At 46.6% G+C, this 27787-nt stretch overlaps 1 protein-coding gene and 1 non-coding gene across 2 annotated transcripts in view; one reads left to right on the top strand and one right to left on the bottom strand.

Annotated features, from left to right (window-relative positions):
- The window catches only part of LOC140408502 (transmembrane protein 132C-like), a 1621914-nt gene that overhangs the window by 1058513 nt on the left and 535614 nt on the right, over positions 1-27787 (top strand). Inside the window, exon 4 of the mRNA XM_072495783.1 lies at positions 26749-26941. Coding sequence (XP_072351884.1) covers positions 26749-26941 — 193 coding nt within the window. The remainder of the gene's footprint in view (positions 1-26748; positions 26942-27787) is intronic.
- On the bottom strand, positions 24803-24943 carry LOC140430301 (U12 minor spliceosomal RNA). Its single transcript, XR_011949373.1, has one exon. It is a non-coding gene; the product is annotated as a U12 minor spliceosomal RNA (small nuclear RNA).

Raw genomic sequence — 27787 nt, 5'->3', positions numbered from 1 at the left:
GGGTTGCTTTCAGCCTCCATCCTGAACACCAGAGGCAGCCCCAGGCATTGTTCAGGTGAGTCCCAACATCTGCACGTCATGTTGTTCCAGATGTGTTTTACACTGGCATGTTTTTCCACTGACACCGAGCAGAATTGAGCCGAATGATCGGACCTTCATCTGTATCCCATTAGCAGGCAGCAAAAGAGCTTAACGCCAGCCTCCAGTGGGTTATCTGATCTACCTTGGGGGCACTAGCGGACGATCCCGCTGTAAATTCACACAGGCGTGAAACCACCTTTTGGCTCTCCTGCAGAATTCTCTCCTCTTTGCCCCTGAATGCCATTGATCCCAATGGCAGGGGCTTGGGAGAATTTGGTCCATTATCTTGTTAACAATCCCTGCTGCCTAAGGGCAGCAATTTAACTGTTATTGATTCAAGCGCGGATTGTAGTAATTTGGTAGTGAGGACCGTGCTGTAATGAAAAGCCCAAATTCAGAAATGCCTTATTGCACCATTTCTTCTCCATTATTTCATAATGTCACAATCTGCTATGTCACCAAAACTCTCTTCCCTTTGAATTATTATTGGTACCAACAATCCACTGTCGAGTGCCCCAGCAGCCCATAGCTCACCCATACCCACTATCACAGCTTCCGAAGTCAGATCGGCCTTCCTGAAAGTGAACCCTCGGAAGGCGACGGGCCCGGTCGGGATTCCTGGTCATGCGCTCCGAGCCTGTGCGGACCAGCTGGCAGAGGTGTTCGCGGACATCTTTGACCTGTCCCTACTCCACTCCGAGGCCCCCACCTGCTTCAAGAAGACCACCATTATACCGGTGCCAAAGTAGAACCAGGCAACGTGCCTCAATGACTACCGTCCGGTGGCCCTGACTTCAGTCCTCATGAAGTGCTTCGAGAGGTTGATCATGAAGCGCATCACCTCCATACTCCCAGAACACCTTGATCCACTGCAATTTGCATAGCGTCGCAACCGGTCCACAGCAGGCGCCATTTCCCTGGCCTTACACTCATCTCGAGAGCATCTCGACAACAAGGACTCCTACATCAGACTCCTATTTATTGACTACAGCTCCACTTTCAATACCATAATCCCAGCCAAGCTCATATCAAAGCTCCAAAACTTAGGACTTGGCTCCCCACTCTGCAACTGGATTCTCAATTTTCTGACCAAAGGACCACAATCAGTAAGAATGAACAACAACACCTCCTCCACAATAGTCCTCAATACCGGGGCCCCGCAAGGCTGCGTACTTAGCCCCCTACTCTACTCCCTGTACACACACGACTGCGTGGCAAAATTTGGTTCCAACTCCATCTACAAGTTTGCTGATGATACGACGATAGTGTGCCGGATCTTGAATAACGACGAGCCAGAATACAGGAGGGAGATAGAGAACCTAGTGGAGTGGTGTAATGACAACAATCTCTCCCTCAATGCCAGCAAAACCAAAGAATTGGTCATTGACTTCAGGAAGCAAAGTACAGTACACACCCCTGTCAGCATCAACGGGGCCGCGGTGGAGATGGTTAGCAGTTTCAAATTCCTAGGGGTGCACATCTTCAAAAATCTGTCCTGGTCCACCCACGTTGACACTACCACCAAGAAAGTCCAACAGCGCCTATTCTTCCTCAGGGAACTAAGGAAATTCGGCATGTCCACATTAACCCTTACCAACTTTTACAGATGCACCATAGAAAGCATCCTATCTGGCTGCATCACACCCTGGTATGGCAACTGCTCGGCCCAGGACCGCAAGAAACTTCAGTGAGTCGTGAACACCGCCCAGTCCATCACACGAACCTGCCTCCCCTCCATTGACTCCATTCACACCTCCCGCTGCCTGGGGAAAGCGGGCAGCATAATCAAAGACCCCTCCCACCTGGCTTATTCACTCTTCCAACTTCTTCCATCGGGCAGGAGATACAGAAGTCTGAGAACACGCACGAACAGACTCAAAAACAGCTTCTTCCCCAGTGTCACCAGATTCCTAAATGACCCTCTTATGGGCTGACCTCATTAACACTATACCCTGTATGCTTCATCCGATGCCGGTGCTTATGTAGTTACATTGTATATGTTGTGTTCCCCTATTATGTATTTTCTTTTATTCCCTTTTCTTCTCATGTACTTAATGATCTGTTGAGCTGCCCGCAGAAAAATACTTTTCACTGTACCTCGGTACACGTGACAATAAACAAATCCAATCCAATCCATGTGTGGTCTGATTGAACAGATGTGTTTTCCTGAACTGTTAAGGGTGGGGGGGAGGGCAGGAACAGCCATATTCCAGATAAACCAAATTATTTCAATGCTACTTGATTGTGACATTTGATGTGATATTTGAAGTGATCTGAACAGCATTTTGCATTTTCAGCATATTTACCAACAAATGAGGCAGGGAGCTCAGCACTGACATTCTCATGAAGTAATGGAATAGTTCCTTATTAAATAGATTCTGTTTTAAAACAAGTCTGGGCAAATTACCATAGGCAAGCATTGTCATTTGAACATATAATTAGTTCATTAGTTAGCTGCCACTTATCGGTGGGTAGTCGACAATGTTCAAAAAAGCCTTCAGGCAGAAATAGTCTAGAAAACCTATGGTAAAGAGGCTGAATGAGTTGGGCATTGAAATACAGTCATTCTCACCTGATTTTTTTTTATTGTTCGTAATATTCTCTTTGACATGAAGAACTGCTGCCTTTGCCTTGCAGTCTTATTTTTGGAAAATAATTAACATAAATATATAAAAGTGGACTAATTGAGGTACGAAGAAAGTAGCTTTGACAAAGGGTCATCTGGAATCGAAACGTGAGCTCTTTTCTCTCCCTACAGATGCTGCCAGACCTGCTGAGATTTTCCAGCATTTTCTCTTTGATTTCAGATTCCAGCATCCGCAGTAATTTGCTTTCATTTTTAAGAAGAAAGCAATTCTACTCAACCAAAATAAAAAGCAGCTGCCCTTAAATTGATCCTGTGGAGCTGTGATTGAAGTCTAATTGTACCAAATATTTTCAATTACCTATGTCTTTTTTTTGCTGTTCTGTCGACTAAAAGTTGACAGTGCTGAAGAAAAGGAAATTTTAACTGTTTATAGTGGCAGTGAAAATTGCTGGGCTGACATTAGACAGTGATCCATTAGTTTTGGTACAAGTTCTGGAAATGATTGTATACAAAGAACAAAGAAAAGTACAGCACAGGAACAGACCCTTCGACCCTCCAAGCCTATGCCAACTATGCTGCCCACCTAACCTAAAACCTTCTACACTTCCAGGGTCCATATCCCTCTATTCCAAACCTATTCATGTATTTGTCAAGACACCCCTTAAACATTACATGCTTCCATTACCTCCTCCTTCCAGCAGTGAGTTCCAGGCACCCACTACCCTCTGTGTAAAAAACTTCCGTCGTACATCTCCTCTAAACTTTGCCCCTCATGGGGCAGCACGGTGGCGCAGTGGGTAGCATTGCACCCTCACGGCGCCGAGGTCCCAGGTTCGATCCCGGCTCTGGGTCACTGTCCGTGTGGAGTTTGCACATTCTCCCCGTGTCTGCGTGGGTTTCGCCCCCACAACCCAAAGATGTGCAGGGTAGGTGGATTGGCCATGCGAAATTGTCCCTTAATTGGAAAAATGAATTGGGTACTCTAAATTTAAAAAAACAAAGAAAAAAAACCAAAAAACTTTGCCCCTCACACCTTAAAACCTATGTGCCCTAGTAACTGACACTTCCACCCTGGGAAAAAGCTTCTGATTATCCATTCTGTTCAAGTCCCTCATAACCTTGTAGACTTCTATCAGGTCACCCCTCAACCTCTGGCATTCCAGTGAGAACAAACCGAGTTTATCCAACCTCTCCTCTTAGCTAATAACCTCCATACCAGATAACATCCTGGTAAACCTCTTCTGTACCCTCTCCAAAGCCTCCACGTTCTTCTGGTAGTGTGACTACCAGAATTGAACACTATGGCCGAGATTCTCCAATCCCCGCGGCCAAGTTCTGACGCCGGAGTGAAAAGCGGTGCCAACCACTCCGGGGTCAACGGTCTTCGATCATCCGGTATGCTACTCGTCCAAGGGGGCTAGGTCGGTGCTAGAGTGGTCCCCGCAGCTCCAGCCAGCGCGGAACGGCCGGCGCAAGTTCGCGCTCTGCCCGGCGTGATTCCGCGCATGCGCGTTACAGCCGGCGTGATTCCGCGCATGCGCGTGGGTTCCCATTTCCGCGACGGACCCCGGGCAATATGGCGGAGCCCTACAGGGGCCTGGCATGGAGGAACTTGCCAATTTTTGTGCTCAATGCCCCGGTCGATGAAGGCAAGCATGTCGTAGATCTTTTAACTACCTTCTCCACCTGAGTTGCCACTTGCAGTGATCTTTGGACCTTTACACCCAGATTCCTCTGCCTCTCAATACTCTTAAGGGTTATGCCATTCTGTATATTTCCCACCTCCATCAGACCTTCTAAAATGCATTACGTCATATTTGTCCGGATTAAACTCCATCTGCCATCTCTCCACCCAAGTCTCCAACCGATCTATATCCTGCTGTATCCTCTGACAGTCCTCATCAATATCCACAAAACCACCAACGTTTGTGTCATCCACAAACATACGGATCAAACCAGTTACATTTTCCTCCAAATCATTTACATCTACTACAAACAGCAACATTTTGGCACTGATCCCTGCAGAACACCACGAGTCACAGCCCTCCATTCAGAAAAACACCCTTCCATTGCTACCCTCTGTCTTCTATGACCGTGCCAGTTCTGCATCCATCTTGCCAGCTCATCTCTGATCCCGTGTGACTTCACCTTCTGTACCAGTCTGCACTGAGGGATCTTGTCAAAGGCCTTACTGACAACATACACTGCCCTACCTTAATGAATCATTTTTGTCACTTCCTCAAAAAATCTAATCAAGTTAGTGAGACATGACCTCCCCTTCATAAAACCATGCAGCATCTTGTTAATACGTCCATTTGCTTTCAACTGGGAATAAATCCTGTCTCAAAGAATCCTTTCCAATAATTTCCCTACCACTGATCATAGAATCATAGAATTTACAGTGCAGAAGGAGGCCATTTGGCCCATCGAGTCTGCACTGGCCCTGACAAAGAGCACCCTACTCAAGGCCGCGTATCTTCCCTATCCCTGTAAGCCAGTAACCCTACCCAACACTAAGGGCAATTTTGGACACTTAAGGGCAATTTAGCATGGCCAATCCACCGAACCCGCACATCTTTGGACTGTGGGAGGAAACCGGAGCACCTGGAGGAAACCCACGCAGACACGGGGAGGACGTGCAGACTCCTCACAGACAGTGACCCAGCCGGGAATCGAACCTGTGACCCTGGAGCTGTGAAGCAACTGTGCTAACCACTATGCTACCATGCTGCCCAGCCTTAATTACAGGCTCACGGGCCTGCAATTTCCTGGATTATCCTTGCTACCTTTCTTAAACAAAAGAACAACATTAGCTATTCTGAAGAAGAGACTGCACTGTCAGAAATGTTGTCTTTCAAAGGAGACTTTGAACCAAAGTCATGTCTGCCCTCTCGGGTGGATGCAAAAGCTTCCTTAGAGCTAGTTCAAAGAGCAGAGCAGTTATCTCTGGTACCTTGGCCAACAGTCACCCGTCAATCAAGTTGCACAATGAGATATTCTACAAAGTGTTTAGGATGTTCTGAAGTAGTGAAGATGCTATATTCTCCCACCTGGAACAAAGTCCTGTGACAGGGGTGGGGACAGGGGCCAATGCGAAACAATGAGATATCTTCCATGCCATATCTTCAGCCCGCAGTGTAATTAATTATACATCAAGGGATTTTACGTTCTTCTATCGCCGGCTCGCTTGATGGTGCACACCCCTCCGTCAAATCCGGGTGTCATATTTAAAAGATGCCCGATATCACTGACCCACCATTGAAGAAAGAAGATGGACCTCCTGAAGAAAGAAGATGGATCTCCAAGAATACATCTAGAACATTTCTGGAAGATGGACCTCTGGAAAACGCTGAAGCTGGAAGTTCCACCCAGTAGGTGCTTCCCCCACCCACTGAAGGGATGTTCAAGGGTCCAGGGTCGCTGGAGGCCTGCATCCTGAAGTCCGTAGACTGCTCCAGGCCACCTTCAGTTGAGTCCCGACTTCTGCTCACCATGTTGGTCCAAACATGTTCCGGACTGGTGTTTCACACTGGCGACATGGAGAATCGGGTGTGGGGGGCAGAATCCAGTCGGGCCTTCGTCTGCACCCCATTAGCGGGAAGCAAATTGGTTTCAAGCCGGCTTCCAGCGGGATTCCCAATCTGCCATTGCGGCGAACATCAAAAGATCCCTCTAATTTCAGGCTGCTGAATTCTCCCCCCACCTGCCTGCCATTGTCCCCCCCCCCCTCCCCCCCCCACCCCAATGGGGGAACAGGTATATTCCACCCAGTGTCTTTCTATCTATTTCTTTTTAATGTCAGTTTGATCTTCAGATACATGGCTTACACGGCCTGACAGCAGCACATTTATTGAGAATAGGCTCCATCGATTCCTCAGCAAGTTTATCTAGTTGTGTAACTGAACCATACAGACCAGGAAGGTCTAGGGTTCATTGTGTTGAGTTAGCTGATCTTAATGGGTGTGGATGGTGGTGGTACAGCTGGTGCTGAGAGCTCCTGGAATAGCAATCATGCAGGGCATCGGACATTGTCCAGCAAATCCTGCTGGACCTCAGTTAAAGTTCACCTTTGAATAATGGTTTCTTTAATCAGGTACTGGGGGCCAACTATTGCCCATGGAACTATATTCCCAGAATAAAAGTCAACATCTTCAGGAGGCAAGAGAACAGAAGATAATGGGAAAGACTGAAAATGCAAGAAGTTTCAAATTAAACAAGGCTATAATCTCTCAGCACAACTGCAAATGATTTAAAGCATGATAGCATTGTCCAGTTGCTTAAACTTGTTCTTACCTATTTAGGTAGCTATACATAACAATAACCCCAGCTGTACAAAACACTTCAATATAATTGTTAGGTTATTAAACAATACTGACAACAATCCTGATCCAATCTAATCTGCAAATCCTAATTGGAACTGACTTGTACGTGCTAAATTTGCAAATTATAAAGCAGCCTTTCTATAATAATCAGAATAAAGAAATCCTGTAGAAAATAGTTGTATAATCTTTCACTTACAACGATACCACTTAATAAAAATTCGACTTAATTGCTATATGCAAAACTAAATTAAGCAGAGCATAAAATTTTATTTTCAACAATGGCATACCCTCTTGTCTTTTTCACAAACTAGGAGAATGGAATGGAATTTAGTGAGGTAATCCCAGTCTGATGGGGCTAGGTACTGTTCCTGCCATTTTTAAGGGTGTGGTGCGTCTGAAAAATGGCACCGCCCCCGATTTCGGCATAAAAACGAATTCTCCGGCCAATCGCCGAATGCGATTTTGGTGTCAGCAATTGGAGAATCCCATCCATAATGTGCACCTCTTTTCATTCTGATGCATCCAAGCGAGGTTCATCGTAAATATGAATATGAGTCAAGGAAAGGTTATTGACCACTAAACTGAAAGACAAATTAGTAAAAGGCCCAGACGTTACGCTCACACAGGTATCAGAAATAGAGCGGCACAGTGGTTAGATTCCAACTTCGGGTGACTGTCCGTGTGGAGTTTGCACATTCTTCCCGTGTCTGCGAGGGATTCCTCCGGGTGCTCCAGTTTCCTCCCACAGTCTAAAGATGTGCACGTTAGGTGGATTGGCCATGATAAATTGCCACTAGGTGAGATTGTGGGATAAGGACGGGGGATTGGGCCTGTGTAGGGTAATGCTCTTTTCGAGGGTCGGTGCAGACTCGATGGACCAAAGGGCCTCTTTCAGCACTGTAGGGATTCTATGATTCTAAGTAAGGAAACTTAGACCGGAACTCCAACCCCTCCCCATCCACCACGGCAGGTTCTCTGGTGATGGAGGTAACTCATCGTTGGCCGGTGGCACAACCTACTGGTCAGAAAATCCAGACCTTAGAGTCCAAATAAAAGTTAAAAGAGTTTGTGGTTAGAAGCCCTTTGCTTGTTTTGAGGTGTAGATTATTAAATGTTGCAGCCGATTTAAGAGTAAGTCGATGGCGAACATGTTGTCTGTTTTGTTCTGCTGCTGGGAAAGAATTTAACCCTCAGTGTTGTGTTTTCACTTCAGAAATTTCCGCACTATCTAGTTCAAAACTGGATGGGTGATCAGACTACATTCAAACAGGTAGCTTCCTGCCAGAGGCACAATACCTTGTTTTTCACTTACACAAAAATTATTCTACGCTTGGAGAAAAATTAAAACAAAAGTCAAGCCACTACAGACACTGGAATAAACTGAAATAAAAATAGAAACTGTCTGGAAAATTCTTGGCAGATCAACTGCATCTGTGAGGAGAGAAACAGAATTGTTGATGGAGCTCCAGGAAAATGGTTTCAGGGATGAGAAACCCCAGCTCTGAGGATAAATTGGGAAAGTTGGGACTGTTCTCCTTGGAGAGAAGAAGGCCAAGAGAAGATCTCAAGTGTTCAAAATCATGAGAGGGCTGGTCAGAGCAGATAGCGAGAAACTGCCCCGCTCAAAAAAGGATCAAGGCTTCGGACAATGCTCGGCACAACATCGAGGGCCGAAGGGCCTGTTCTGTGCTATACTGTTTAATGTGCAGGGTACGATGAAAAGGCAGGGGAATGGCACTAAGTCATGATGCTCGTTTGGAGAGCTGGTGCAGCCACGATGGGGTGAATGGCCTTCTTCTGCACGGTAACAATTCTGTGATTCTGAGGTGGATGAAATTTTACTGCAACTGGAAGATATTGGATTGTTAATCTCCAATGTGCTCCGGTTCTGATGAACGATCATCTGTCCGAAGCATAGGGGGTAATTTTAAATCCCCTACATGGGTGGGTTTCATCAGTGGGAAAATATCAAAAATGTCAAATCCAAACTCGCCCCACCTCAAACCCACCCATTTATGATTTGAGGACAGGTGGGACGGTATGGAGGAGCATGTGGCCAATCTGCTCACAGCAGCCATGTCCTCCTAATGAGGCTGCAAGTTGAGACAGGAATTAAAGAGCCATTTGGGATCGAGAGATTGATAAAAGGAACCAAAGAGGAACCAGGGAAATTACGGCGAACCATTATAATACAGTGGTTTGGCCTCAGCTAAAGTTTTGTGTCCAATGTTTTGCACAATCCTTTAGGAAGGATCTGAGGGTTCTGGAGAAAGTGAGGAAAATGTTTATAAGTATTGTTCCAGGAATGAGGGACTTCTGTTATGTGGAAATGGTTGGGTTGACAAAGCTTTGACAAAGAGTCATCCAGACTCGAAACGTGCGCTCCCTTCTCTCTCCACAGATGCCGTCAGACCTGCTGTGATTGTCCAGTATTTTCTGGTTTTGTTTCAGATTCCAGCCTCCGTAGTCATTTGATTTTATCTTGGAAATGGATGGGTTGTTTTTCACAGAGAGGAGAAGGCTGAGAGGAGATTTAATAGAGGTGTTCTGTAGATAGAGTAGACAAGGCCAAGCTGCACTAATGAAAGGGGCAGGCATCCAAGCATACCAATTTAAGGTGGTTGGCAAAAGAGCCAAAAACGACATATGGAAAAGTTTTTCCATGGAGCAGACGGTTAGGATCTAGAATGCGCTGCCTCGGAGGGTGGTGGAGACAAATCCCATTGTGCTTTTCAAAAGAGAATTGCATTAGCATTTGAAGAGCAGGGCCATTGAGAAAGGGCGGGGTGTAGGGCCAGCTAAATTGCTCTTGCGGAGGCACCAGAAGGGCCAAATGGCCTCCCTCTGTGCTGTCCCCATTCTGAGAAAAATGAAGACCATGAAAAACTTAGATGTGTAGTGAAGAATGCAATAAGAATGTTCAATAATTTAGGACTGCTACCCATCCTAATTCTAAACCTTGATAATCGCAATGATAGTGCCACATGAGTAGAAAATTAATTCAGAGAAAATTCATTTGAAGAATTTTGACACAGGGAAAATGGCATTTTGCAATTTCAATACATTGGAACTCTCTTTCGGGGGATGAATATTGGAACGCTCCCAAAGAAAGATTATTGTGCTGCTGAGAAGTCATCTTGTCATTTGGTTCGATTAGATGCTACTTGAAGTGTACCTGAAATTTGGAACCCACTCAATTGTGTTTCTTTCAAGCATTTTTTTATTGAAGGTTTAGGTTTGTGAGAGCATTTGCATAACTAACTGGGCAAAGCCGAGTGATCAGGAGAAATAACTCCCATTTTACTGCAGCTTCTTCAGTCAAGTAAATAGTCATGGGCAACTGTTTGTTGATTTATTCAATATTATTTGTATGCAAATGAATTTAATACTTCAGCTCCCTTGATTTAAGAAACCAGGTTCAGGAACTGAACCAGTGGGCTGCCAGCCGTGATAAATGCCTATTAAATATGCAAAAGATTTTAAATGCAGTGAACAAGCACAGCAACGGCAGTAGAGGAAAGTAATATATACAAATGTAACAATTAGGATGATCGGTGAACTGTTTGTGACAATAATTCAGCTGAGCTCACAAAGACAAATAAATAGAAGTGGAATTAATTTTCATGCTGGTGAAGGCTATGTTAAATATCAAAATAATTTAATTAAAACGGAAAATGCTGGAACTGCACAGCTGACAAGCTAGTAGCTGAAAGTGAATGACGGTCCCCTCTCATGATAGCTCTGTGTCTTTCCTGAAGTGTGTTCTGCATTGTTAAATACATACCATCACTCATTCTCCAGCATATTGGCTCAACCCCTTACCGTCTGTTGTAGTGTCTCCTTTCAGTAAAGATTGGGTTAAGATTTGGCCCCTACACCAAACCCCAGAGTCATAAAATTCTTGTCAGGATTATTCGATCACTTATTTAGAATGCAAGCTAACAAGGTTTATTGGGCAACAAAGAGCAATACTTAATATTCCAATCACCGAGGCAGAGTGCAATGGATCCCGGGACCTTTAGGGTCTTCTGTCCTTTTTGGTTCCTTGGACCTGGTCTCTTGATCACGTGACGTTCTTTAGTCAGCTTAACTTTAGCATACACACTAACACCTTTGCAGCTTTAAGATTCCAACTCTAATTTCCCAGTCTACCATAACTGCCAAAGCTGCATGATTCACAGCAACTCGCTGAGTGCTTTTCTCTCTCTCACTCCTCTCTCTCCCTCTATATCTCCTCTATTTCTCTCCCTCTCTGTAAAATTGAACCCAGCTTGCTGACAAAGACTATACACTTTTGCTTAAGACAATTAGTTTATCACTGATACTGGATTCGAACAGGGTTTTGGATTCTTGTGGTAATCTCCAACCTGTGACAATTACATTTGTCACTTCTGAATACTTGTAGCAGTCCCCAACCTATGACAATTGCTTGTCGACTGGCAATGTCCTACGCAAGTGTTAACCTCCTAGCAAGTGTCCTCCTACTAACTCCTAACTTTCTCTCCCAGCACGAGCCCTGTTAGCATGCGTCCAGAAATGAATACCATCCCCTGACATGTGCAAAGATCCCCCGGAGGGTGTCCTATTTTTATACCCTTTTTGCAGGCCGCCTTTTCAACGTTCAGCCCAAGTTGTGCGCCTGTGTCAACACAACTAATAACTTCTACCCAGACATTTGCAACACTTGACCAAATGGAAGAGTGCTTCTGGGATTCCCACAATTACCTAGCCTAGTTCGTACCCCATATTTACAATTCTTGACTAACAGGAGGAGTGTTTCTGGCTTCCCTGCAACAAACTCACCCTAAAATGCACCCTTTCCTTCCAATTCTAGCCCTCAGTCCATCCTTCTAGCCAATCCGCATTCTGACTTCTGTTCACAGTAAATGGAAGACTCATTGGAGACCAAGGGTGGGATTCTCCCTTTTGGCGACCAAGCCCCCACGTCCGTCGGAAAACGGGTGAGAATCATTTTTTCCTCAAAAGTCTGGGATGATCGCCCATTTTCCAGGGGGCCAGCAAGGCCCCGGCATGCGTCCCGCAGCTCTGGCTGCCGGCAGGGCCCTGCTGTCCAGACCACACGGCCTAGTAACCGCTGAGGCCTCCCCCATAGTCAGATTCCCCCCGCCCCCCACCAGGACCGCCACCGCAGCTGCGGGTCCCAGCTCCCGCCGATTGGTACCACATGTAAATCACGCCAGCGGGAACTCAGCCGGTCGACCACGCAGAATCGGCGCTGGGGCTTCTTCCAACCGCCCCCGACCGAGCGCGTGTGCCACTGACGGGTCCGCGGAGAATCGCGGAAACACCGTCGCGCCGGATTTCCGGCATGAATGGCTATTCTCCGCCCCCGCGCCGGGCGAAATTCTGGCGCGGAGGGGCGGAGAATCCTGCCCCAAATCTGCAAACGTACCCCAGCTCTAACTCCACCTGCTACAATGCAGTATTGTGGCACTTAAGAAAGCAACCCCAGTGCCTACGGTCTCATTGCCTGGGAGCAAAGATAGCTACTCACCTCCTGCGATCTCCACAGCAACCATTCTGCCAGCTTCATGTTTTTAAAAAGTTGTACTAACCGGCTCCCGTGTGACCACTTACTGGAGAGGTGGGTTAGATCACAGAAGGTGGTTATAGGGGGTTGTTCCCGTTAATTGTATGGGTTTAAGTGGTGATTATTGTTTTTTCGCCACGCTCAGGCTGGATCCTGATTATGCCAATGGGAATGGGCCGCTTAGATAGCAAACCGATTGACGCCCTGCATGGTTCTCGAATTTGGCCTCTCCTGCAATCTAACAGCCATGTCCCACTCTCGCTCAAGCGCGACACAGCCATAAAATCGAGCCCAGTGTGTTAAAGTGGCCACTGCATACCATCGGACTTATGGCAGTATCAACTCAAATACCTAATAAAAACTGGACATTCACAATCAACCAGGAACTGAACACATTCAAGGGGAAACATCAACAGAAGGACTTTAGCTTTCCAGCGAACAGCAAGAGGTCTGAATTATTTATTTTCATTTCCCTTCACGCTTTGAATGCATCTTAAATAGCCTGCTTTGAACCTAACGACAATGTTTGTAAATATCTAGGAGTTAAGTGTTTTCACTTTTTCTTTTAGTGGAAAGCACTTAACTGCTTTTGATGTGGTCAAGAGCTGTCAATCATAGGTAGATTTTTATAAACGTTTACGGTTAGGTTCACATCAGGTTACTTCAGGTGCACTCAAGGTGCCGCTGAAGTCGATGTCCATTTGTATTGTTTACCGACTGCGTTGCTGGCCAACAAGCCACAGGGGGATGTCCTGCCGCGGGTTCCAGCTCCCGCCTGGTGGTACCACATGTAAACCACGCTGGCGGGAACTCGGCCGGCCGACTGCAGAGAATCGCCCCGGGGGCCTCTTCCAACGGCCCCCGACTGGCGGGTCCTCAGAGAATCGCGGAAGCGCCGTCGCGCCGGATTTCTGGCGTGAACAGCTATTTTCCGCCCCCGCGCCAGGCAAGAAATATACTGAACCATTTAAATGTCCATTGACTTCAGCAGGAACTGAAAATCCCTTTGGAGGAAAATTCCACCCGATGCCATTGACATTCCATGCATGTGCAAACTGGAGTTCGTGATCATTGTTTTACTTTTTCTGCGGTTTATCCACATCCAAACATAATGGTCCCCATGTCAGTTAGATTCAAGAATAAAATTGTCTTATTTGTGGAGGCAGATCTCTTCATTCTAATGGTGTGACTTTAGATATAAGTAAATGGGATGAGTCTCAAATAGAAGGCTTTATTGAGCATGATTTAATGGAAATACCAGAGTTCCGTTTCGGGCACATTTAGCCAGGTGTGTCCGGCGCTGGCAGAGCCAAGAATGACCCTGCTATTAAACAGGACTCTGCTTAATTTTTGTGCCTCGGCGAGGAATGCCCCGTCAAGGCCACACTTCGGCTCATTTCCTGCACTAATGAGCTCAGCTCGCCAGTGTCGGAAGAGATGGCGCTCTGATCTCTGGATCCCCACCGAAGCCTCTAGACCCTGCCATTTTACCAATTAGGGGGTATCAAATCCCCCGCACTCTGGGTCCGATCTCTTGCACAGGCAAGATGGCAACTGGGCACTTTGCAGTGCCCCTGCCAGCCTGGTAGTGCCTCCTGAGTGAGGCACGACAAGGACGTTAGATCATGCCCAATGTGTCGTGATGTGATTTGTAAAATGCTCTAATGTGAAGAATAATGGATGGGCACATCATTGAGAGAATATTGTAGTACCGTCCATCTCCTGTGAAGATGGTTTGCACCGTGTCATCATTTCTGTGTTAATACTGTACAATCGGATGACATCCTAGCATTAACAACAATAGAGAAAGAAAATATATAATATAATAACGAGCGCAGATTGCATTTTTATCAGGCGGAGTTTTCACAAAAAATGTCAAAGTGTCAGGTTCTGCCCAAAAGGTGCACTGGTCTCAAAGTGGAAGCGAAGATTTTTATAAACGTTTACGGTTAGGTTCACATCAGGTTACTTCAGATGCACTCAAGGTGCCGCTGAAGTCTCCCCCCCCCCCAAGCACCATCGCCGGCATCGGGGTTTCACTTGCACTACCACATTCAGGGATCTGTGAACAAGTACGACGAATAATAATCTTTATTAGTGTGAAAATCCCCTAGTCGCCACACTCTGGCACCTGTTTGGGTATACTGAGGGAGAATTCGGAATGTCCAATTCCCCTAACAGCACGCCTTTCGGGATTTGTGGGAGGAAACCGGAGCACCCGGAAGAAACGCACACAGAACTGGGAGAAGGTGCATGACTCCGCACAGCCAGTAACCCAAGCCGGGACTCGAACCTGGGACCCTGGTGCTGTGAAATGTTCCCCAAGATCCATCTGTCCCTCTGAGTTTTCCAGTGTCCTGTCACTCATTATATACTCCCTTGTCCTGTTTCTTGTTCCATTGTGCATCACCATGCACTTATAAGGGTTAAATGCAATCTGCCACTGCTCTGCCCATCTGACCAGCCAATCTATAACTTCCTGTAACCTACGACCCTCTTCGACACTGGTAATCATCCTACCAATCTTGGTGTATTTATCATTTCCCCTCACATTCTTTATAAAATGATGTACAGATGCTGCCGTTGGACTGGGGTGAGCACAGTAAGAAGTCTTACAACACCAGGTTAAAGTCCAACAGGTTTGTTTCAAATCACTAGCTTTTGGAGCACAGCTCCTTCCTCAGGTGAATGAAGAGGTGGGTTCCAGAAACATATATATATATATGGACAAAGTCAAAGATGCAGACGATACTTTTAATGCGAGCATGTGTGGGTAATTAAGTCTTTACAGAGTCGGAGAGAGGGGTAACCCCAGGTTAAAGAGGTGTGAATTGTCTCAAGCCAGGACAGTTGGTAGGATTTCGCAAGCCCAGGCCAGATGGTGGGGGGTGCTTGTAATGCAACATGAATCCAAGGTCCCAGTTGAGGCCGTACTCGTGTGCAGAACTTGGCTATAAGTTTCTGCTTGGCGATTCTGTGTTGACACGCGTCCTGAAGGCTGCCTCGGAGAACGCTTACCCGAAGATCAGAGGCTGAATGCCCTTGACTGCTGAAGTGTTCTCAGACTGGAAGGGACCAAGTTCCGCACACATGAGTACGGCCTCAACCGAGACCTTGGATTCATGTCGCATTACATTCAACAAGTTTCCTTGAATTCCATGTGCTTCAACGTTCTAAAGCAGCCTCCCATGTGGGACCTTGTCAAAGGTTTTGCTCATCCACACACTCAGGGACTTCGTCAAAAAATTAGATGATAAAACACATAAGGAGGTTTTTGGAATGATGACCAAAGGCATGGTCAATGAGATAGGTTTCAAGGAGGAGACAGGAGCAGAAATGATTCGGAAGGGAAATCCAGAATTTAGGGCTTAGCTGAAATTATGTCCACCCCAGTAGACGTGCCAGGGTCCCAGGTTCGATTCCCGGCTGGGTCACTGTCTGTGTGGAGTCTGCACGTTCTCCCCATGTCTGCGTGGGTTTCCTCCGAGTGCTCTGGTTTCCTCCCACTAGTCCCGAAAGATGTGCTGTTAGGTGAATTGGACATTCTGAATTCTTCCTCTGTGTACCCGAACAGACGCCGGAATGTGGCGACTAGGGGCTTTTCGCAGTAACTTCATTGCAATGTAAGCCTACTTGTGACAATAAAAAGATTATTATTAACACTTGAAATAGGTGCAAAAGAGGCCAGTATTGGGGGAGCACAGAGATCTCAAAGGTTTGTATGGCTGGAGGTGGCCAAAGTGATAGGCACGGATGAGGTTATCCTTCAAAACAAGGGTGAGAGTTTTAAAGTTGAGGTGTTATTCGTCCAGGAGCCAATGAAGATCAGTGAGCAAAGTGGTGAAAAGGGCTTGCTGCAAGCAAGGATATGGGCAGGAGAAATTTGGACCATCTCAAATTTAACAGAGAGTGGAAGATGGAGCCGCAATCAAGTGCAGATTGAAATAGTCAAGTTTTGAGACAACAAAGCCATGGATGAGGGTTTCAGATGATCTGAGGCAGGGACGAAGTTTGACAATGTTTTTGAAGGGGAATTACACGGTCTTTTCTTGGAAACTGATTTTGGGGTGAAATAGAACACTAGGTAGTGAGGTACAATCATGCACATTCTGTCTAATGCCTCCTCCTTTTTGATCCTTGAACTATGTGATGTGGATCAGAAATTGGCTAGCTGAAAGAAGACAGAGGGTGGTGGTTGATGGGAAATGATCAGAATGGAGTTCAGTTACAAGTGGAGCACCACAAGGATCTGTTCTGGGGCCGTTGCTGTTTGTCATTTTTATCAATGACCTAGAGGAAGGCGCAGAAGGGTGGGTGAGTAAATTTGCAGATGATACTAAAGTCGGTGGTGTTGTCGATAGTGTGGAAGGATGTAGCAGGTTACAGAGGGATATAGATAAGCTGCAGAGCTGGGCTGAGAGGTGGCAAATGGAGTTTAATGTAGAGAAGTGTGAGGTGATTCACTTTGGAAGGAATAACAGGAATGCGGAATATTTGGCTAATGGTAAAGTTCTTGGAAGTGTGGATGAGCAGAGGGATCTAGGTGTCCATGTACATAGATCCCTGAAAGTTGCCACCCAGGTTGATAGGGTTGTGAAGAAGGCCGATGGAGTATTGGCCTTTATTGGTAGAGGGATTGAGTTCCGGAGTCAGGAGGTCATATTGCAGCTGTACAGAACTCTGGTACGGCCGCATTTGGAGTATTGCGTACAGTTCTGGTCACCGCATTATAGGAAGGACGTGGAGGCTTTGGAGCGGGTGCAGAGGAGATTTACCAGGATGTTGCCTGGTATGGAGGGAAAATCTTATGAGGAAAGGCTGATGGACTTGAGGTTGTTTTCGTTGGAGAGAAGAAGGTTAAGAGGAGACTTAATAGAGGCATACAAAATGATCAGGGGGTTAGATAGGGTGGACAGTGAGAGCCTTCTCCCGCGGATGGAAATGGCTGGCACGAGGGGACATAACTTTAAACTGAGGGGTAATAGATATAGGACAGAGGTCAGAGGTAGGTTCTTTACGCAAAGAGTAGTGAGGCCGTGGAATGCCCTACCTGCTACAGTAGTGAACTCGCCAACATTGAGGGCATTTAAAAGTTTATTGGATAAACATATGGATGATAATGGCATAGTGTAGGTTAGATGGCTTTTGTTTCGGTGCAACATCGTGGGCCGAAGGGCCTGTACTGCGCTGTATCGTTCTATGTTCTATGTTCTATGTCAGCCCATTCTCTGAGTCTGCAGTACCTTATAATAGTTGTTCTTTTCAATGCAGTTATTCTGTGAAGAGTGGGAATGACAGTTGAGATAGGTGCAACAGAGGTTCTCATGAATGGTTCTAACAGCAGCCTGTGATGTCCATACAGGAGGGCATAATCATGCTTTTCTTTACTATGGTTCTTGAGTCATTCTGGATTTGGTCTCCATTGCAGTTTGATTTTTGGAAAAAACCTAAATAATTAAACGAATAAGAAAGACAGTGGCAGGGGTTCAAAAGACTGATACCAACCTGAACATGTGGAGAGACAGTTAGTCACAGCAGTGTATTTGATTGCTTGTCATATTTGATTTGAAGATTATAGTGTATTGAAAGCTTTATCAAGCTATTAAATGCATGTCGCTCTGCTATCTTCTTAAGACAATTTGGACTATTAACCCTAAAAATAACATAACCAAGAGCTTCGCATGGAGAATAGAACATAGAACATAGAACAGTACAGCACAGAACAGGCCCTTCGGCCCTCGATGTTGTGCCGAGCATTGTCCGAAACCAAGATCAAGCTATCCCACTCCCTGTCATTCTGGTGTGCTCCATGTGCCTATCCAATAACCGCTTGAAAGTTCCTAAAGTGTCCGACTCCACTATCACAGCAGGCAATCCATTCCACACCCGAACCACTCTCTGAGTAAAGAACCTACCTCGGACATCCCTCCTATATCTCCCACCCTGAACCTTATAGTTATGCCCCCTTGTAACAGCTACATCCACCCGAGGAAATAGTCTCTGAACGTCCACTCTATCTATCCCCCTCATCATCTTATAAACCTCTATTAAGCCGCCTCTCATCCTCCTCTGCTTCAAAGAGAAAAGCCCTAGCTCCCTCAACCTTTCCTGATAAGACCTATCCTGCAAACCAGGCAGCATCCTGGTAAATCTCCTTTGCACCATTTCCAATGCTTCCACATCTTTCCTATAGTGAGGTGACCAGAACTGCACACAATACTCCTAATGTGGTCTCACCAGGGTCATGTACAGTTGCAGCATAACCCCGTGGCTCTTAAACTCAAGCCCCCTGTTAATAAATGCGAACACACAATAAGCCTTCTTCACGGCTCTATCCACTTGAGTGGCAACCTTCAGAGATCTGTAGACATGAACCCCAAGATCTCTCTGTTCCTCCACATTCCTCAGAACCCTGCCGTTGACCCTGTAATCCGCATTCAAATTGTTTCTACCAAAATGAATCACCTCGCACTTATCAGCGTTAAACTCCATCTGCCATTTTTCGACCCAGCTCTGCATCCTAACAATGTCTCTTTGCAGCCTACAACAGCCCTCCACCTCATCCACTACTCCACCAATCTTGGTGTCATCAGCAAATTTACTGACCCACCCTTCAGCCCCCCCTCCTCCAAGTCATTGATAAAAATCACAAATAGCAGAGGACCCAGCACTGATCCCTGTGGTACACCGCTGGTAACTGGTCACCAGTCTGAACATTTTCCATCCACCAAGACTCTGCCTTCTATGTGATAGCCAGTTACTTATCCAATTGGCCAAATTTCCCTCTATCCCACACCTCCTTACTTTCTTCATAAGCCGACCATGGGGAACCTTATCAAACGCCTTACTAAAATCCATGTATACAACATCAATTGCTCTACCTTCATCTACACACTTAGTTACCTCCTCAAAGAATTCAATCAAATTTGTGAGGCAAGATTTACCCTTCACGAATCCGTGTTGACTATCCCGGATTAAGCTGCATCTTTCCAAGTGGTCATAAATCCTATCTATCAGGACCTTTTCCATTAACTTACCGACCACCGAAGCTAGACTAACTGGCCTATAATTACCAGGGTCATTCCTATTCCCTTTCTTGAACAGAGGAACAACATTCGCCACTCTCCAGTCCTCTGGCACTATTCCCGTGGACAGTGAGGACTCAAAGATCAAAGCCAAAGGCTCTGCAATCTCATCCCTTGCCTCCCAAAGAATCCTTGAATATATCCCACCTGGCCCAGGGGACTTGTTGACCCTCAGGTTTTTCAAAATTGCTAATACATCCTTCCTCAGAACATCTACCCCCTCGAGCCTACCCGCCTGTATCACACTCTCATCCTCAAAAACATGGCCCCTCTCATTGGTGAACACTGAAGAAAAGTATTCATTCAACACCTCTCCTATTTCTTCTGACTCCATACACAAGTTCCCACTACTGTCCTTGACCGGCCCTAACCTCACCCTTGTCATTTTTTTATTTCTAACATAAGAGTAAAAAGCCTTGGAGTTTTCCTTGATCCGACCCGCCAAGGACTTCTCATGCCCCCTCCTAGCTCTCCTAAGCCCTTTTTTTAGCTCATCCCTTGCTGCCTTGTAACCCTCAAGCGACCCAACTGAACCTTGTTTTCTCATCCTTACATACGCTTCCTTTTTCCTCTTGACAAGACATTCAACCTCTTTTGTGAACCATGGTTCCCTCACACGGCCATTTCCTCCCTGCCTGACAGGGACATACCTATCAAGGACAAGCTGTATTTGTTCCTTGAACAAGCTCCACTTTTCATTTGTGCCTTTCCCTGACAGTTTCTGTTCCCATCTTATGCTCCCTAAATCTTGCCTAATCGCATCATAATTACCCCTCCCCCAATTATAAATCTTGCCCTGCCGTATGGCCCTATCCCTCTCCATTGCAATAGTGAAAGACACTGAATTGTGGTCACTATCTCCAAAGTGCTCTCCCACAAACAAATCTAACACTTGGCCCGGTTCATTACCCAGTACCAAATCCAATGTGGTCCCCCCTCTTGTCGGCCTATCCACATATTGTGTCAGGAAACCGTCCTGCACACACTGTACAAAAACTGCCCATTCCGAACTGTTCGACGTATAGAGGTTCCAATCAATATTTGGAAAGTTAAAGTCACCCATGACAACTGCCCTGAGACCTCCACATCTATCCATAATCTTGATGCTCGATCAGTAACTCCTGAAGCGAGATTGGAGACAATTGAAGGCTTTATTGTATTAGATGTTTCTCCCAGCAGCGCAGGTACAGAATGCAGCTGCTGGGGAGACACAGGCTCTTACACTCCGCCTTCCTGGGCGGAACCAGCAGGCAGGCTTCACCAATTAAATAGCAGTCTCAGGTACCTCCCACACTAATGGTCTTACAGCGTTATTCAGGGTATCGTAATACCGACTACCACATTCACCACCTATTAAAAAAAAGAGTCCGGCGGGGGTGGTGGTCTTGCGTTATACTGTGGTAGAAGTAGAGGTTATAGTGGTACCCGGTATACATTAGCACAGTGTTTTGCCTCGTTACATGTCGCAACTAATTACAGTAATTATTTACAGTCCGAATTAAGCAATTAGTCGATCGGGGGCCCTGGTCGTCATCTGCGATCATCGTAGCTTCGGCGGTGATGCAGACGCCGGCTCGGGCATTTGTGGCTCCGGGAGCGCGGCTTCGGATTCTTCAGCAGCTTCATCACCCCTAGATGGGACCAGTGGAAGGACCGATCCACCTGGGAAGGGGGCGGCTGTGGGGTGCGCCGGTGGGAGTGTGGATGGGGTCGGTAGTGGAGGTGTGGGTGGGGATCCAGAGGGCGCCAGGTCTCGTAGGGAGACCGTATCCTGTCGGCCGTCGGGGTACGCCACGTAGGCGTATTGAGGGTTAGCGTGCAGGAGGTGGACCCTCACGACCAATGGGTCCGACTTGTGCGCCCGCACGTGTTTGCGGAGCAGGATGGGTCCAGGCGCTGCCAGCCAGGTTGGGAGCGAGGTCCCGGAAGAGGACTTCCTAGGGAAGACAAGGAGTCGTTCGTGAGGGGTTTGTTTGGTCGTGGTACACAGCAGTGATCGGATGGAGTGGAGAGCATCCGGGAGGACGCCCTGCCAGCGGGAGACTGGGAGATTCCTGGACCGTAGGGCCAGTAGGACGGTCTTCCAGACCGTTCCGTTCTCCCTCTCTACCTGTCCGTTTCCCCGGGGGTTGTAACTGGTCGTCCTGCTCGAGGCAATGCCCTTGCTGAGCAGGAATTGACGCAGTTTGTCGCTCATGAAGGAGGACCCCCTATCGCTGTGTATGTAGGCGGGGAAACCAAACAGCGTGAAGATACTGTGGAGGGCTTTTATGACGGTGGATGCGGTCCTGTCGGGGCAGGGAATGGCGAATGGGAACCGGGAGTACTCGTCAATCACGTTCAGGAAATACGTGTTGCGGTCGGTGGAGGGGAGGGGGCCTTTGAAATCCATGCTGAGGCGTTCAAAGGGACGGGAAGCCTTTATCAGGTGCGCTTTCTCTGGCCTGTAGAAGTGCGGCTTGCACTCCGCGCAGATTTGGCAATTCCTGGTGGCGGTCCTGATCTCCTCGATGGAGTAGGGCAGGTTGCAGGTCTTAATGAAATGGAAGAATCAAGTGACCCCCGGGTGGCAGAGGTCGTCGTGGAGGGTCTGGAGGCGGTTCACTTGTGCGTTGGCACATGTGCCGCGGGATAGGGCATCAGGAGGCTCGTTTAGCTTCCCGTGACGATACAAGATCTCACAGTTGTAGGTGGAGAGCTCGATCCTCCACCGTAAGATCTTATCGTTCTTTATCTTGCCCCACTGTGCATTATCGAACATGAAAGCAACCGACCGTTGGTCAGTAAGGAGAGTGAATCTCCTGCTGGCCAGGTAATGCCTCCAGTGCCGCACAGCTTCTACTATGGCGTGGGCCTCCTTTTCAACTGAAGGATGGCGGATTTCTGAAGCGTGGAGGGTGCGTGAGAAGAAGGCCACGGGTCTGCCCGCTTGGTTGAGGGTGGCCGCCAGAGCTACGTCGGATGCGTCGCTCTCGACTTGGAAGGGGAGGGATTCGTCGATTGCGTGCATCGTGGCCTTTGCGATGTCCGCTTTGATGCGGCTGAAGGCCTAATGAGCCTCTGCCGACAGGGGAAAAACTGTGGATTGAATTAGTGGGCGGGCTTTGTCCGCATAGTTGGGGACCACTGGGCATAATACGAAAAAAATCCCAGGCAGCATTTCAGGGCCTTGGAGCAGTGGGGGAGGGGGAACTCCATTAGGGGGCGCATGCATTCGGGATCTGGGCCTATAACTCCATCATGCACTACGTAGCCGAGGATGGCTAGATGGTCGGTGCTGAACACGCATTTATCCTTGTTATATGTTGGGTTAAGGATTTTTGCAGTTTGGAGGAATTTTCGGAGGTTGGTGTCGTGGTCCTGCTGGTCGTGGGCGCAGATGGTGACGTTATCGAGGTACGGAAACGTGGCCCCCAAACCGTACCAGTCAACCATTCGGTCCATCTCCCGTTGGAAAACCGAGACTCCATTTGTGACACCGAAGGGGACCCTTAGAAAGTGATAGAGCCGCCCATCTGCTTCGAATGCAGCGTATTTGCAGTTGCTAGGGCGGATGGGGAGCTGGTGGTAGGCGGATTTTAGATCCACCGTGGAAAGTTCCCTCACTTTATTTTGAGACAGGGCGGGGTTGGGGCGAGGCAAGAGTGTGGCGGGGGGGAGAGCAAGATTGAGGCTGCTCCTATCACTTTGGTCATTCATTGGATCCCATTACCGATATCTTCAGGCCATTACAGCTCACCTCCCTTCGTGTATTGGTTAAAGTGTGGCAGGACATTTTAAATTGGATTTAGGGAATTGGGAGCCGCCAGCATAGCGAATCCCTATTCCCACTGGATTGGCTTGGAATGGGCAGAAGTTCTAACCCTTAAGTTATTGACTGGAAACTCCTCCAGTCTGTGGTGGCCTTACACAACTAGACAACTGCCTTTTTCAGGTGGGTTCTACTGGATTTGCACTAGAGTTGAGGTGGGAGACTGCTGAAACTATCGAGTAACAATTACTCCTTGATATAATTTGGGATATCTGCATAATGGTGTCTCGACACACATTGTTTGAATATTACAGAATTATCTGAATATTATAATATAATTACCTGGAGAACTAAAGTATGTACATTATAGATGGGATTCTCCTGCTGCATTCGCTCGGCAACCGGAGAATCCCGCCCGAAGCCAATGGATTTTTCCATTGTCGGCGTCTCATCCGTGGTGTTCTTGTGGCAGGCAGGTTGGAAGACTCCAGCCCTATATCTTTTTCATAGGTGTAAGGAATATTAACAGCATCGGGCACAGTTTACTGGCAGGGCTCCGCCAGACACGGATGGGTTTCGGCCAGTAAATCCCGCGAGAGGTCTCTTCCGGGATTCCCGACGGTCATTACGCCCTGCACGATCTAACGAGATCTTGCGAAATCTCGAGATCTGGATCTATCCCACAGATTAAATGTGCAGTTAAGATCACTTAACTATGTCTATGCCAGATCAAACCAGCCCCCGGGATCTATTGACCACGCTGAGGAAAACCCAGCCGGGCGCCATTTCGCACTAGTCTCCACAACATGGACCAGGCGGAAGTGCACTTCATGGTAGGATCTCCCAGGCAATCAGAAGCTCCTGGGTGGACAGCTTCTGGGCAGGGTGGTGCCATCTGGATGCCCTGGCAGTGCCACCCGCCTTTGGCAAGGTCAGGAGGTAGGTTACTCACCCCAAAATTTTCAACCGCTGATCTGCTTTGTAACCATTATATTTCTGTGACTGGTTGAGTTAATCTTCTGATTAAGACATTCCAGGATGTTGATAGGGCAGGATACATCATTGGTAATGCCATTTAATGCAATGGGAAGATGGTTGGACTGTCTCTTCCAGGAGATGGTAATAATCTGGCACTTTAATTGGCCTGAATGTTACTTGCCCTTTATCAAGGGCTTGCTGTATTTGGACACAGACTGTTTCATTGTCTGCAGAGTCGTACATTCATCAGCGATCACTTCTATCCTTGTATTGAAGGAAAGGTGATAAAGTAGAGTCACAGGAGAAGACCAATCAGCCCATCGGGTCCAGGACAGCAGTCTCTAGAGTAATCCAATCAGTCCCATTTTCCCGCTCTATCCCCATTGTCCTGCAAGTTTAAAAAAATCTTTTGATTATAATTTGGGGCGACCTGCTTGAGGGACGGACCGGACGGATCACTACGCTGCGACATCCTACAAAGTAGGCGGGTCTCCTGCAGGACGACCGTTACCTGCTCAACATTCCTCTCGCACAAGGGGACGAGGACCCGGGCATTACCCTGGAACTTTATTTTCCTCACTGAGGCATCTGTAAGCTTACTTTTCCCAAGTTCCTATGAATTTTCCTTTTGAAATTATTGACCATTTTCACTTCCAGTGCCCTCATAAGCAGTGATCTCCAGGTCATTACCAGTCTCTGTGTAATAAATTTCTGCCTCACATCTCCCCCAGCATCAGGTTCCTCCGTCCCTGCACACTTTTTTAGAACTGTACCATTTAGTCTCGATTTGTTCTTTCTAGTCCTTGTGCCAAAATGCATTACCCCACAGTTCTCTGTATTTAATTCCATCTGCACTTGTCTGCCCACCCTGCGAGTTTAGCCACATCCTGCTGCAGTCGATTGGTATCATCTTCACTGTCAGCCACACCTGATGAAGCAGGTCATTGATGAAGCAGCTAAGATGGCTGTAACTAGGGGACCAGTGTGCCAATTTGCTTTACCATTGCACTTTTTATACAGCTTCGCATATTATAGGGTGAAACCCCAGTGGTCAGTCAGACAACTCGCAGTTGACCAGAAAACAACAGCACAAAAAAGGCAATTTGTGCTCCCAATCTCAGATAATTTGATTACCGCAAACTGGAAGTGGTGGCTGAGTTGAGGTCTGTTATAATTTTTTGAAGCCAGGATTTTTTTAATGTAGGATATGAAAATGACTCACTGAGAAATCACAGCATTGATCAAAGCAATGAAATCCTGCCGATCATTAATCGGGCAGAATTTTTCATTTGAGAAATAATTTAAAGGGATCATCGCAGATCTGTAAATAAACCTGCCTGATTTTCTTCTCATTTAATGGAAGTGGGTTTTGTAAGCGGTGCGTAATCCTCCTCACTAGATGCACCCTCGGCATTCTGTAGGCGTCCAAGAGACAGATGAAAATCTGCCCCATAATGCTTCAACAAGTTTTGTGAACACTGAAGAATATCACTGGGTCTGTTGGATAGAAAAGACATTTACATTGCTGGAACAGTGTTTGAATTGCTTATTTAATCAGTTAAAGGAACAGAAGTGTTTTTGCCTTCAGTTTGAACTGGTTGTGCATTTAAAAATTGGCATTTATATAGCGGCCTGAGGATACCTGAGCTACCTCAGGATATCCCAAAGCATTTTGCAGCTAATAAAGCACGTCTCACTGTTGTAATGTAGGAAACACAGCAGGAAATTTGTGCACAGCAAGGTTTTCATGACTGGATAATCCATTTTAGTGATGTTGGTTGAGGGGAAAATTATCGACCAGGACACTGGGGAAAACTCCTTTGCTTTTCGTCAAATCATACTGTATGTTCTTTTACATCAGGTTAATAGGGCAGGGGAAGCCAGTTGTTTATTTGATTTAGTTAGCAGCATTGTTCCTTTGCTATAAATTAAATTGGTTTGTTCCAGTGTGAAGAATTGTATCTTTGACACAGGCACGTGTATTTGTGCGTTCCTGGGTGTGAGAGAACCCCCCACCCCACTAATTTAATGCAATAGAATAAACTAAATCTTAAAAAAAGAACATGTTGGGTGGGGTTCTCCATCCCGCCAGCCCCGTTTTCCAGCGCGGCGCGCCCTCGTTGGCAGCGGGATCCTCCCTTCCGGCAGCTGGCCAATGGGGTTTCCCATTGTGGCCATCCCACGCCGTTGGGCCTGGATGAGCTGCCGGCCAAGCGGAGAATCTTGCTGACGGAGAATCCCGCAGAATGTTTCTTGGCTTTTGCTTATGTCCCTGGAAACACTAAAGGAAGTCAACTCCTTGAGGTATGAAGTCAGTTATTAGTTGCTAATGTAAAAGAATTGCGTCAGAAATTGCATCCTGAACTGCTGTAACGGTTCAATTTTCTTTACAGATTTGAAGGCGCTTCTTACGAGATTCTGCAAATGGACTTTGAAATGGATAACCTCAGCAGTCTGTCGGTGACTCGACGAATCATGTGGCAGGTGGAATATCCTGGGAAGACCTCACAGGTAGACCTGGACAAGGCTGTGTCAGAGCTGCATGTCAGTCAGAGGGACATAACAAAGATTGTACCTCTTGCTATGGTAAGAGATTTTACATTGGAACTGTTTGCCTTTGCTTGAAATTGTGGAATATTATGACTGACAAGTGATTTGAACACAGCATCTTCAACCGTACATGCTGACGATTTTTTGAGTTTAAGCCTTCTGATATTCAGCTGCAAAAATATTCCAGTTAGGCCATTCTTCTGTCTGCTATTTTATTTATAGTTGTTTCCCAACTCTGAGACGAGGCGGTGATGTTTACTGGACTTGATTCTGCCAATATGCAGGTCCCAGTAAGGGTAGTCTCATTGTTTAACTTTTGATAAACTAGTCAAGAAAATTCTACCAAATCATTTTCATCAGAATAAAGGATTCAGTTTCAGCGAGAATGACTAAATATACAACATCGTACGCAACTGTGAATTATCTCTGTATAATGTTTCTCTGGAAAATTATTTTCTTTCCACCAACCCCAGCTATTTGAGACATGCTCGAAAATGAAAGTGATCAAAAGGAAAAGGCCTTTTCTTGCTTGATGCACATCTTGTGCCCATACAACCAACACAGCTCGAATAAAGTGATTTGCTGAAAGAATTGTTCCTATTCCATGTAAGGCTCTTGATTAAGTATGATTCATGGGATTAACAATAAAATAACGAGATTGAAAACTGACTTGGTAGTAGAGCACAGAGGTGTTGAGAAGTGTCCAATAAGGCATCTGGAATCTATTCTGGCTCCCCAGTGGTTTGCATGATTCGTAGTGATATGATAGATGATTGTGATATTACAAACTTACTAACAATGTGAAGCAGTTTGGTGAGTTTAAGGCCTGGATTATCACCAAGTCGGATTGACTCAGCAGCCCTTTAAAAAGGGCGGGTGGAT

The sequence above is a fragment of the Scyliorhinus torazame genome, chromosome 1 (assembly GCF_047496885.1).
Source record: "Scyliorhinus torazame isolate Kashiwa2021f chromosome 1, sScyTor2.1, whole genome shotgun sequence".
NCBI classification, from domain to species: Eukaryota; Metazoa; Chordata; class Chondrichthyes; order Carcharhiniformes; family Scyliorhinidae; genus Scyliorhinus; species Scyliorhinus torazame.
The sequence above is the reverse complement of the archived record's forward strand: the minus strand, read 5'-3'. Positions and strand labels throughout refer to the sequence as shown.